The 14,218-nt window shown below is 34.1% G+C and overlaps 1 protein-coding gene across 1 annotated transcript in view; it reads left to right on the top strand.

Annotated features, from left to right (window-relative positions):
• The window catches only part of TACR3 (tachykinin receptor 3), an 88,813-nt gene that overhangs the window by 28,054 nt on the left and 46,541 nt on the right, over window positions 1-14,218 (top strand). The window contains exons 2-3 of the mRNA XM_049630948.1: window positions 10,199-10,387; window positions 13,024-13,174. Coding sequence (XP_049486905.1) covers window positions 10,199-10,387; window positions 13,024-13,174 — 340 coding nt within the window. The remainder of the gene's footprint in view (window positions 1-10,198; window positions 10,388-13,023; window positions 13,175-14,218) is intronic.

Here is a 14,218-nt window from a genome sequence, read left to right as displayed (position 1 = left end):
CAACCATAGAAGTAGTCAAATGTTCAACTGTCCAAATATGCAATAGCCATTTGCAGTCAGTATTCAGCTCTCATTTGACTCCTATAGATACTTTGTTAGGTGCTACAGAACACAGAGATGAACAAATCAGAATCTCCAATGAGTTCAGATCAAATTATGAGCATAATACTGTTGGAGCACTGAGAAGGTTAAAAACTAACTCTGGACAGAGGGAAGGGAAGAAATCCACAGTGATCATTCTGTAATCTGAGTGGAAACTGAAGGATGCCTAGAAGTTTAGCAGTCGTAGAACTTTACAATAATGTATGTATGAGCGAGAGGGAAATCATTCCAGCAAAGAAACTACCATGTGAGAAACATGAAATTGTCAAAGGATATGTAAGCTGGACAATTTCTATTTTTCAAGTCAGATCTTCTCTCTACTTATTCTATTCTTTTTTCTGTCCCCTCCTCCCAGGCTGAATATTTCTGTGGACTATATGCATCGAAAGGGTCCCTTGCTCTCTGGCCTCTTCTTTGGCTTTGCCTAGTGGGAGATACTTGAAGGAGATGGGAGGAAGAGAGGAGAGCGACTTTGGAATGTATCCACTCTCCTTCCATTCAGGATTGCTGCAAATTGGCTAAGCCCAAAACAATATCCATATCTCTTGTCAAGTGCTACTCCCCCAAGTGTTCATCTCCTCAGTTCAGATTATAGCATCCTTTCATCCTTGAGACCTGGGCAGGAGGACACCCATGCCTCCCAACTCCTTGCTGTTGCTAGTCCCAGGAATATTCATTTCAAGTTGATTTCCTTTAACAACTTTGTAAAATGGGGTTTGTAAATGGCTTATTTATTTAATTTTGTAAATGACCTCTTTATTAAATTCTCTTCAGTTTTCCCACTTGAGTGTGCCATTGTTTTTCCCGGAGCTCTGACTTATACAACATAGCAAGTTTGAGCAAAAGTTAAGATATTTAGTGCCAGTTAAGATATTTAGTGCCACTGTAGTAAAGTGTGTGCAGAATTGCAACTAATCCTGTCAAAAGTGAAGAAACAGTGAAATTATTTAGAAAGATAACTTGAAAGACATTGTGAAGAAAGCTAAGAGTAGCATCCAGGAAACCCATTATGGTGATGTTGCAATAATCCAGGCATTGAGAGTTGGAAGAGAGGAACAGAACAGAACAGATTTGGTGATGTCAGAAGGTGGACTGATAAGATTTATGATTGTGCAAAGGAAATGAGAAAAAGAAGAGGTTCAGAGTAACTCACACATATATACAAATAATATTTATAATGAGTATACTCAAAAAAGTATTCATTTTCCAAAAATGAAAAACCTATTATTGAAACATAAACTTTTTTTTCATATATGCATAGTAATATTCATGTTTTTTCTGAAGATATTCACACTGTAAAAGGGTATATATAAAATCATTTCCATCCATTCTCATAAAGCTCTTAATGTCACTGTTGGTTAAAAAAAAATGTCTGCCAGGGGGGCCTGGGTGGCTCAGTTGGTTAAGCATTAGACTTCGGCTCAGGTCACGATCTCGCAGTCTGTGAGTTTGAGCCTCATGCTGGGCTCTGTGCTGACAGCTCAGATTCTGGAGCCTGCTTCAGATCTGTGTCTCCCTCTCTTTCTGTCCCTCCCCTGTTCATGCTTTGTCTCTCTCTGTCTCTCAAAAATAAATAAATGTTAAAAAATTTTTTAAAAAAAGAAAACTGTCTGCCAGAACTATGGACTTGCAGTACCAGTTATAATATGTGGCTTTACTTAATCACATGTATATAAAAGACATATAAAAGGAAAGCCAAGTAATTTTAAGGGGAAGCTAATAGATGGAAGGAAATTTTGGCTCAATACTATTTGATATATAAGTCATACTGTAGTACTCTGCAAATTACACAAACTAAGTTACTTCACTCAGTTGTCCCAACAATCTACTCCCTGTCATAATTCTGATTATAAGGGCCTGGAACCATAATTAGTTTTCAGACAACCTCCCTCTGATTAAAATTATAATCTCAAAGTTATGCGGGAGAGTACTTTCATCTATTTCAACAATTCACCTGAAGTTTATAATCCCTTAACTCACTCAATAAGTGGTGATTCATTCTATTCCTGATTCTTCAGTGCCTTCAACAACAGAGGGAAAAAAAAAGTATTACCACTGGAGACAGTCCATTGTGCCCTACAGAGTTGTGATTCATCTTTCTCCAGAAAATGCGGTCTGAGCTCTACCTCCTGTAGCAATCTAAAACTGCTCTACTATCTACACTATAGCTCTTCATTTATGTGTATTAATACTTATTTTATATTTATATTAATATAAATTAATATAAATATATAAACACATATATATTAATATGTGTATTAATATCTATTTTATATTTATGTATTTTAATAATTATATACTTATATAATATATAACATATTTTATGTATTATATATTGTATATATTCTTTTTGAGAGAGAGAAAGAGAGAGGTAGAGGGAAAGGGAGAGAGAGGCTCTTAAGCAGGCTCCATGCCCAACGTGGAGGCCAACTTGGGGCTCAATATCACAACGAGATCATGACCTAAGCTGAAATCAGGAGTCACATGTTTAACCGACTGAGCCACCCAGGTGCCCCAACATTTGACCAAAGCTTACAAGTGTCTCAAGTCTTTTCTGGTTAAGAAATTTCATTTCCTTTACCCATTGACTATAATATGACCTGTCTATTGCCCTTACCTAGGAGTTTCTTTAGCTCTTATTCTAACTCCTCCATTTTGGGGCAAACTTTTGAATTCTCTCTTCATCTAAAAACTCTTTTCCTTATAGAATGAAATAATATTGGATTGAATTTTTTTTTTTCTTATTGACCTGAAAAAGGGCTTTGGATGCATTTTAGGAAGCATATTACCTTATAGTATAAATAGAATATCATGTATAATTATACTATACACAATTACATCTAGTGTTTTGTGTTATCTGTATAAAATATTGAATACTAAAAATATAAGTCCTTTTCAGCTTCAAATATATTTTAATGAAAGCATTGCTTTCAAGAAAATAATCTGCCAAGAGTTCAAAACTATTTTCATGGGGAATTAGTTTCTATACATATTATATATATATAATTTATTTAATGTTTATTTTTTAAGAGACAGAAAGAAAGAGAGAGCATTAGTGGGGGAGGGGCAGAGAGAGAGAAGGAGGCACAGGATCCGAAGCGGGCTCCACACTGTCAGCAGAGAGCGCGGTGTAGGGTTGGAACTCATAAACTGTGAAGTTATGACCTAGCTGAAGTCAGATGCTTAACCAACTGAGCCACCCAGGCACCCCAGGAACTAGTTTCTTAACAAAGTTAACTTTTCAATATATGATTGATAACATAAAGATGACTTTGTGAAAGCAGCACTTTCAAAGTGATATATAGAAGTGGTTATATATGTTCCCATTAATTTTCTGAGACAATATAGAGATGACACAAAATATTAGTAAATTGGACTTTAAAAAAAGGGTTTATAGTTTTACAGTATTTATGGTATTTCATAGATGAAATAACATATTATTTTCTGATTTTTAAATTATTTATCATCAGAGATAATATAAATAGCATAAAATAATTTTCAACAGTAAATTTTATATTGTTAATATAGAAAACTACTTCTAAATTGAGGTCTGAAATTTTGAGGAGAAATTGTTTTATGTGGTACTCACTAATGAGGTAGCATTTTATTATAAATCACTTTGTAATTATTATAAATAATTAGAATTTAAAGATTACCTGATTTATATATAAAGCTCTTAGAATAGAGTCTGGTACAGGTGTTAGCAATTATTGCTTTTATTGTTAAAAAAGAAAACCTAAATATATATTGGATATATATCAGTGAAGTCATGATTAATACCTCTCCAGCTTTATTTGACATCTTTGCCTTTCCCTCCTCTGTGCTGTAGAGAATCTGGCCTTTCTAGTTTCTCAAATACCTCTTGATTCCTCCAACCTCAGTACTTGCTGTTCCACTTTTTCTTCAAATCCCAATTCTGATTAACTCCTATTTATTGTTCTAAACCAATGTTGCTTCCTCGGAGAAGCCTACTAATATCTCTACCATCATTTCAACCCACACCCCAGACTAGGTCAAATTGCCTATTTTACGCTTTATGATTACTAGTACATGTCTTCTTAACACTGTGTACACAGTGGAGATAATTTTGCAGACTTCCTAAAGGATCGGGCTAGATAAACTAGCCTACTAACAGAAATGCAAAACTGGGCTAAACTTGTCAAGGGGTTGCAAATGACAGGGTCACCCACGGTACATGTAGAGTTCTTTAAAAATTGCAGAATATAAAATGAGTATAACGAAGAGAAGAAAAGTCAAGTTTAGAATCATAGGATAAAAAGTGGTGGTGTATTCTCCCCTCCCCTAAATTCCTAAATCCAATAAAATTTTGAAATCTGAAATGCTTTATATAATTGGATTTGTTGTGGAAATCATATGACAGTACAAGTTTGCATTCAGGTTCATAATGGGTGACATGAAAGTATTTTATACAGATTCAAGAATAAAAACAGAGGTTACCAAATAGGTTAGATTGTATTTCACTTAGAAATCATGGGGGAAGGTGCTGAACTCACACAGGCCATTACAGTAAAGCTCCATGGAAAGTTTAACCAAATATCCAAGAGGCGATGTTTCCCAAAGAACATTTAGGTAGTAATTTCGTACATATTTTGTGATTATTTGAATAATGTCTTTCTTCTGTGTTAGACTCTGAATTCTACAAGAGCAGGAACCATATCTATCTTATTTATCAATATGGTCAAAGAATGTAATAAAATCTTGGGAAAAAAGCATTCAAGAAATAATTGAAAACAAATAGCTGATATTCAATTAATAAATGAATAGGTAAATCTAATTGCTGAATTTAAACCAAAAGTATATAAAATGAAAGTCAAGTACTTTCACTATTCTGAAACTTTATTTTTATTTTTTAAATTTTTTTAAGTTTTATTTATTTATTTTGAGAGAGAGGGAGTGAGTGAGCACACATGCATGCATTCAAGCGGGGGAGGAGCAGAGAGGGAGGGAGAGAGAGAATCCCAAGTAGGCTCTGCACTGTCAGCATGGAGCCCAAGGCAGGGCTTAATCTCAGGAAACCTGAAATCATGACCTGAGCCAAAATCAGGCATTCGACACTTAACCAACTGACCCAGGCACCCCTGAAACTTTATTTTTTAAATCTAATTTTCCTCAAGTGCCAGTCTATAAATTTTACTTATAAAAATCAAAAAATCTGGGTAAATAAGCAAGTTATTTGTTTCTTGCTTGATAATATTTTGAAGTTCCTATTATATGTGTACATATATTTGAATGTATGGATATACAAGCTTATTTTAATAAATATTTGTTCCCTTCAAAATTCACTAAGACAATAGTTATGACAAATTAATTAACTGGCTCACTCTTATTTAAAATACTTATGAAAAAGCATAAATAAAATTTGTCTGCAAAATGCCATTTCAGAAAAGATTATATTTCTCTCTAGTGATTTTTTAAAGCAGAAAATGCCTTAGCACCAAAGGCCAGAAGTTGAAACAGTATGGGTCATGAACAGCTGTTACAACGAATCTTTATTTTGTACAGACAATAGGCAGACAACATTATATATATGGGCTTTACAGCCTAAAACATTGCCTACCGTGACTGGAAGCAAATTGGAAAACAGCAAAATCCACATCATTTGAGGCAAATATTCTTTGCATTGTTAATCAAGTGCATATCTGAAGGCTGTACACTGCCTTTCATACCAAAATTTTAAAATGTGTAGAGGCATATAAAAATCCAGAAACAGAGCTTACTAAAAATGCTAACAAAAGGAAGAATCATACCAGATATCAAGAACAATCGCAAATGGAAAAGGCTTGCTTATTGAAAGTAAGTAACGGTATGTCGAAATATTCTGTTTAGATATCAAAGAACCAGAAAAGACCCTTCAATTATATCAGAAAAGTAAGTGGTAAAAGAACGTGGCCTTGTCTTAGAATGGAAAGGAAAATTGATAAAAGATGGCATTTAAAATAGGAGCTTTCAGTGGATGCTTCTGAGAATTACAGACTCTATAAAAAATAATAAGACATAATTTTAAACTTGTTTGAGTGATATGCTAATTGAAAGAGTGAAGAATCCAATCTTAGCGATTACATATCAAATGATCATACTAAGGGCACTAATGTATTTGAAAATCTGTTTAGTAAAGGTAAGAATGGTAGTGAGAAGCTCAGACAAAAACCTGGGAAAAGCTAATGTGATCATATCAAAGATACATATTTCTTTAAAGGAGAAATAAAGTGCTAACAATCATTTGAGTGATATTATATCGCAGATTGGATTATTTCTTCTCAAGGTCCAGAGGATATTTATTTGGATGAGCCTAAGGATCCATTTTTTTCATGCCTACTTTTGAGCAAATTATTATTGCTGGAGAGAGCCACAGAACAGGAAATATTGATGCCCCAATGAATTCCTAATTACCAGTTTCAAATTAATCTTGTCAGCAGTGCCTGGCAACTGTACCTACTTCTATGGCCAACTGGCTCTCCCTTTCTACAATGTTTTAACATTCCTTTATTTTCCTCAAACCATTACCATAATTCAATCTCCCTGGTAACACCTCATTTCAAGCAGCAATCATCTCTCACCCAAAACAAAACAATAGCCAGTTTACTTATTCCCACTGCTTGCATTATTTTCCTTCCTTCAGTTAATACTAAAATCTCACTAAAGTCTGATTATTCTCTTCCTTTGACTGATCACCTTGATTTTTCGCCATAGGACAAAAAATCTACGACCTGCTCTACAACTCTATCTCAGACCACTTCCTCCTTCACACTCTGTTTCCATTACAGTAGTCTTTATTCAAGTGCACAATGCTTTCCCCATCCTTACCCTTCGCTTTGGTTTCCTGGGCCTCTTGTACCAAAGTGCCACAGAGTGACTTGAAACAAGAGGATTTTACTGTCTTAACAGCTCTGGAAGCTGGAAGTCTGAAATCAAGAGATTGACAAGGGCCATGCTCCCTCAGAAAGCTGTAAGAAAATCCTTCCTTGCCTCCTCGTAGCTTTCTGTGGTTTGCTGGAAGTCTTTGGCATTCCTTGGCTTTTAGATGCATCAGTCAAACCTCCATCTTCATGTGGCATTCTCCATATGTTTCTCTCTATTCCCAAATTTCTTTTAAATCAGTCATATTGGGTTAGGGCCCACCCTAATGACCTCATTTTAACTCACTTGCCTATATAAAAACCCCATTTACAACTAAAGTCACATTCTGTGGTATTGGGGTTTAGGACTTAAACATACCTTTTTTAGAGGGACACAATTCAACCAATAAAAACTCACCATTTACGCAGGAGTTTTTCACATGTCATTTGTTCTTCCATAAATCTTCCTGGCAACCCTTACTCTTCTGCCACCTTGCCTAGTTACTTTTCCAAATTTCAACCCAGAATGACTTGTCTTAGGAGAGACTGAGTCACAACCTAAATATGTTTTTCCCAGTAAATACATTCACATGGCTATATATTCCTTGCCTTTTAACACTTATCATATTTGTAATTTTGTTTATTTTACATTCCTTGGTTATTATCTGTCTACTTCACTAGACTGTGAGCTCTGTGAAGGTCATTTCTCCTTACTATTGTTTCATATACCACAGTAGGCATTCAGTAAATGTTTGGTTGAATGAATAACAGATCACACCAAAAATGACAAAAATGTCAGCTTGAAGTTCCTAAATTTCTGCCTTCACTGAAGTGTTAGTTAATGAGAACATAAATTGACTGTTTTCATATAATTCCAACAAAACAATATTCTACCTGTTTGGAAATAATTTCTGTAATATAGAGTAACTTAGCAACAAAATCAAGAAGCAACTTGTACTATTTTGAATTATCTGTGCTGTAATAGTAATACAGGACTTTAACCCTGCACATGCCAGTCAAATTCTCTTTTCAGTCTCAAAAAAATCAACTCTCTAAACATCCAAATTGCATTCATAAACTTCCAGGCAAGCAAAAAAGCAAAATATCATGATAGAGTTGAGGAATATTCAGTTCAGTACAACAAAATTTATTGATAAGTGCTGTGCTTGACTCTAGACACTCCTTAAGCAACCAGCTAATATAATGAGAGAAATGCTGTGGTGAATCATAACCAACAGCAGTGGAAACAGAAATAACCAACTATAATTATTCCCTTTCTATGCTTGACTCTTGTCTTTAATATTGCACATAAACGCTTTCAGATTCAGAGGCAAAATAGGATTCTTTGGACGGCATCTACCTTGAATATTTTTCTCTCTCTTCCACAATTCCTTATATGAACTGCCATATTCAAAGTCTTCATCTGTATCCATATGGACTTTGGAGACTGGCAGAACTGTTTTAGAATTCCAGCTCTTACCATCTGGGTCATTTTGACCAATCTACTTAATGTATTTAAGCTTCAGTTTCTTTTTCTGTAAAATAGAAATAATATTATCTGGTTGATTAGACTGTTTTGGATGTTAAATATATATAATGTGTATAATAAATTGCCTGCTTATGGTTGGCAGTCACGAAATGTTGCTACTATTCACCAACATAAGCATAAAAGGTAAATTATAAAACAATTTTCAATTTCAAACATAGGCATTTTCAAAGCATAAGAGACTCTTAAAAACTGAGAACAAACTGAAGGTTGATGGGGGTGGGAGGGAGGGGAGGGTGGGTGATGGGTATTGAGGAGGGCACCTTTTGGGATGAGCACTGGGTGTTGTATGGAAACCAATTTGACAATAAATTTCATATATTGGAAAAAAAACAAACAAACATAGGCATTTTATTTTCATTGTGTGGTTCACTTTATTTCCAAAACTATGGTACTGTTTTTATGATTTTTTACCTAACATTCATTTTTACCTATTAGCTGTCATACATAATAAATTAAGGATATTTCCTTTAAGTAAATTTCAACTAAAGTTAATATGATGAGTAGTACATAGGTAAGTTCCAATATATCTATTAAAGGTCCAATTCTGCCTAATAGTCATAAAACAAAGGGCAATAAGCAAATTAAAAAAAATTATTCTTATCTTGAAATATTTATTCTTAAAATTAAAATGTTTTTGGACTTAAGTAATAGTCATTCTTTGATTATATTGTTGCCTTTGAAAAATTTACAGAAATCAAAATATATTTGAGAAACACATAATTGTCAATAGCAAAAACAATTGCAACAATGTTTTGTTGATAGAAATGTAAAAATATAATTAATTTTGTGTATAATTTCAAATTAATTTTCTACTCTATTAGCCAGAATTTGGCAATTAGGCATATTATCCAATTTGAAGCTGTCAATTGTTTCTCCCAGACATATCATTAATATTTTAACAAGTGAATAAAACTTGATTTTTGTTACCATATTCAAAGTTTCCAATTTCCCAAAACTTTGCTCTCTAAAAATCATATGTGTGTTTTTGAGAGTCTCAAATATATTTTTCTATAACTATTATGTTATACATAGTTACACAGGCACTATGAAGATTTTCATGGTAAATCATGAATTCAATTTTAGAGGTAACAGCAAGGGATAGCCTCAGTCAAACTTGACTTATTTATTATTATCTGAATCCTGATCTTGTCTCGATATTTTTAGATGGAGTTGTTGATGACATCCTTTATAAGGGATTCCTCATTTTTGTCAGATAGGTTTATCTATATTAGTTCTCCAGAATTTTCTTCTAAAAAGTTAAACATACAGAAGAAAAATGGAGGTCTTGAGGTACAGAACTCATATTTTTAAGCACTTACTATGCACTTTTCCAGTTCCATTCAACAGACATTTATGAATTCTGATAATGTGCAAGGCACAGCACAAATAATACCTTTCACTTACCTTATTTCTATTGATCTTGACTTCACCCCTATGAGGTGAATGTTCTTGTTTCTATTTTTAAAATAAAAAAGCTGAGGTTCAAAAAGTTTGAATAAGTGACAGAATAGGATTTGAACCTCAGTATGCCTGATTCCTAAGACTATGCCATGATTATCATTCCATGCTGCCTCTACAAAGCAAAATCCTTATTAACTTGCTTACCAGAGACAGATAACTCCTTTGAAACTCCATTTTTAACTCTGCTAGCAAGAGAACCAACAAAATGGTTTTGTTTGTTTTTGTATAGGTATATGGCCATTATTGATCCCTTGAAACCCAGACTATCTGCCACAGCAACCAAGATCGTCATTGGAAGTATTTGGATTCTAGCATTTCTACTTGCCTTCCCTCAGTGTCTTTACTCCAAAATTAAAGTCATGCCAGGCCGTACTCTTTGCTACGTGCAATGGCCAGAGGGTCCTAAACAACATTTCACGTAAGTTAATTCTCTACTGTGGTTTTCAATTCAATTTATTGAACACTTAAAGAACTATAGGTTGGGAGCAACAATTAAGCAAATGAAACATAAACATTTCCCTCAAGGGTCCATATGTTATTTGGGAAAACAGACACATTGAAGTACTAGAATACATGGGTGCCTGGTTGGCTTAGTTGGTAGAGTAACTCTTGACCTCGGAGTTGTGAGTTTGAGCCCCACAGTGGGTGTAGAGATCACTTAAAATCTTTAAAAAAAAAAAAAGTTTAAAATACTACAATATGGTATGGTCAATAAGTTTTATAAATTACAAAGGTTACTAACATGAAAAATGAGATGAATTTTATATGGGGTAACTCTAGAGAGTTTCCTGAAGGAAGTGATAAAATCCCTGGAGATGAAAGCAATGCACAAAGGAAAGCAGGGTTGTTATTAATTGAGAAAAGAATGGGAAAGGAAGAACTGAAGCCCAAAGGTGCTGATTGTCCTTTTAAAGTCCTGGTTAGGGAAAGGCAGTTCTGGTAGGTTCTTGGTTGTGCTCCTTTGTTTTAGCATTAAAGAAACATAAACACTAGGTTGGAAAATAATTATGAATGTTATACAATAGAATTTGGTATTTCATATTTTGGACACATCTTAAGAAAAGCAAAAGGAAAAAAAGTAATTGGGCAACTGTTTGCATTTTTTATTCCGATAATTTAAATTTTAATTCAATAAAATCTAATGCAGTGTCCTATTTTTTTCTTTAAAAAATAACAAATGATGCAAATACAATGGTAATCTTTTATAATTTTTTTAATGTTTATTTATTTTTGAGAGAGAGACAGAGCACAAGCAGGGGAGGGGCAGAGAGAGAGGGAGACAGAATCCAAAGCAAGCTCCAGGCTCTGAGTTGTCAGCACAAAGCTGGACGTGGAGCTTGAACTCGCAAACCACAAGATCATGACATGAGCTGAAATAGGATGTTTAATATAACGGTCATTTTTTAAAGCAGTCACTTTATCAAACTTCTCTACCCAAAGTCCAGATTTGTTTTTAAGTTTTTATTATAATTCCAGTTAGTTAAGATACATTGTTATATTAGTTTCAGGTGTACAATATAATGATTCAACAATTCCATACATCATCTGGTGCTCACCATGAGAAGTGCACTGCTTAATCCCCATCACCTTTTTAACCCACCCCTTCTCACCCACCTCCCTTCCAATAGCCATCAGTTTGGTTTTTTTTAATTAAGAGTCTGTTTTTTAATTTCTCTCTCTCTCTTTTCCCCTTTGCTCATTTGGTTTTTTCTTAAATTCTACATATGAGTAAAATCATATGGTATTTGTTTTTCTCTGACTTCCCAGAGTCCAGATTTTTAAAGAAAAATATTAGGAAGTATTTAATTGAAGGAAAAGCAGGAAATAGTTATTAAACTGAATACTGTTATTCTATCTGATATTAATAAATCTTAGCTGTATAACAAAATAAAAGTAATCATAATAATAAAATTAAGTTATTTGTTGACTGAATCGCTTCCCACTGACTGTAACTCAATACTTAAAAAGCTATCAGGAAACAGGAAGGCAAGGAGGTTTAAGATTCCCTTTACAAAGAAACAGGTATTGAGAAGACTAGTATACCGAATTCTTTAATTTCCTTAAAGCCTTCCGAAGACAGCGGAAACTACACAAAACTTTATACAAATTTTAATTGTGTGGTTATATTATCAGTTGCCCTTCTATTCCTCCCCAACTGCATCCTTATCAATTTTTTAAATATTTATTTATTACTTTTGAGAGACAGGGAGAGACGGGGGAGGGACAGAGAGAGAGGGAGACAGAGGATCCGAAGTGGGCTCTGTGTTGACCATGAGATCGTGACCTAAGCAAAAGTCAGATTCTTGGCTGACTGAGCCAGCCAGGTGCCCCTACATCCTTATCATTTTGACTTAAATCTATAAAAACGTAGAATTTAGTTTGCTAATTTATAGTATCTTGACACTAACAGATGTCACTAACAGATGTGACTAACAGACCCGAATGTTATTTACCAAATTAATAATGCTATCAAATATGTCATGACATTAGAAATGCATGTAAATGTCTTTACCTGATTTTTTAAATTATAGTCATATATCTTGTGGATCCAGTGTGGTTTAGAATATCTAGTTACATTTTTTTCTTTGGATAAAAACAATTTATTTCAAATATTACTGATGTTGCAAGGGTATATAGAATAATTTTGCATATGAGAAAATACCTGTCAGTTGATTTGTTTATTCTGTCTCATCTTTTCGTCTCTGATGATAAATTTAATTAGGTTAGCTCAACAATTACCAAGCAGAGAAATGGCATTCATCCAGAACCTCTAGGCAAGGAGAGCATGGGCAGTTTAAATTAGCACTGCAATGCAGCTATACTTTTTGTATATGAATCAAAGATTGGCAAGGATCAGCTGGTAGCATTTGGACAAATATAGTAGACAAGAGCATGATATTTTGATAAATTTGTGAAATGAGGACTCAGAGAAAATGTGGAAATAATCTTTGGAATTTTCAGTTATGATTTAAAAGAAAATGAATTCAAAGTTCCCCACATATTGCATCTCAGTATGATCTTCAGCTTGCGTTTGTTTGTTTTTATTTCTTGCAGCTACCATATTATTGTCATTGTACTGGTGTACTGTTTTCCATTGCTCGTCATGGGTGTCACATACACCATTGTTGGAATTACTCTTTGGGGAGGAGAGATCCCAGGAGACACCTGCGACAAGTACCATGAGCAGCTAAAGGCTAAAAGAAAGGTACTGTTCATATAATTTTACCCAGCATTTGTGTAAGCGGCTCATCGGAGGGGAAAAACCTAGTTATGACATTTTAATATAATATGATTTAATGCTTTCCTCCTATTTTTTTGTCTTGTTTTCTTTCTTTTTATCAACTCTTTCTTTTAATTTCTTTTTGTCTTCTAGAAGCACTATCCATGTACAGAATCGGTCTGGAATAGTCACTTTCTTACAGGACTTTTATTTACCTTTTATAGAGTATTCTCAATTACTCCACCTGCAACTTATGAAATTTCACTTTAAGCCCAGTGATTATATTTCTGCAGCTGTAGCTATCTTTGTCCTTTATTGAACAGAATGCCTCGGATGCCCTCTAATCATCCAGCAGTTTCCTTTATCCCCAGGATCTCTCTTAGTATGTGCTATAGTTTCCTAATATCCATCTTTCTATCCCTCTCCCACGCCTCCTGCCCCTCCCCTACCTCCAACCCGCCCCTCCCCTCCCTCATCCCCATCTGTACACAGCCATCATGTATGTCTGATTAAGAGATGAGAGCCGCATTAATATTCTTCTACAACTTATTGGGTGCATGAAAAAGCTTACTTTTGAACAATTCACATGAAACAAAAAGCTTCTAAAGATTATTATACTGACATTTTACTAGGATTATTTTTTTCATTAAGATGTTTTTACTATCATGTGACTCAATATGTGAAATTTTAAACAAATGTGTGGAGTTAAAAAGAATCTTACAGTCATCTATTCCATCTTTCTCTCTTCAGTCGATGTATTCCTAATGCAAATCAGAAATGCTTTCCCAAAGATAAGAGTCATACTGATTATGCCAATTATTATTTATTCCATTTACGATTCACTTATTTATGTAGAACTACTACCTACTACATGGACACTTCCCTTAAAAAACACTCAACAATTTAAAAACCACTTACCTACAAACACTCACTTAACAAAGATCAATCAGGTTTTAAAATCTAATGTAGAAATTTGATTCTATTTTAGTACTGATATGTTTTTCCTCTGTTATCGGTAAATAGTAGAAC

Source organism: Panthera uncia, chromosome B1 (genome assembly GCF_023721935.1).
Source record: "Panthera uncia isolate 11264 chromosome B1, Puncia_PCG_1.0, whole genome shotgun sequence".
NCBI lineage: Eukaryota > Metazoa > Chordata > Mammalia > Carnivora > Felidae > Panthera > Panthera uncia.
The sequence above is the reverse complement of the archived record's forward strand: the minus strand, read 5'-3'. Positions and strand labels throughout refer to the sequence as shown.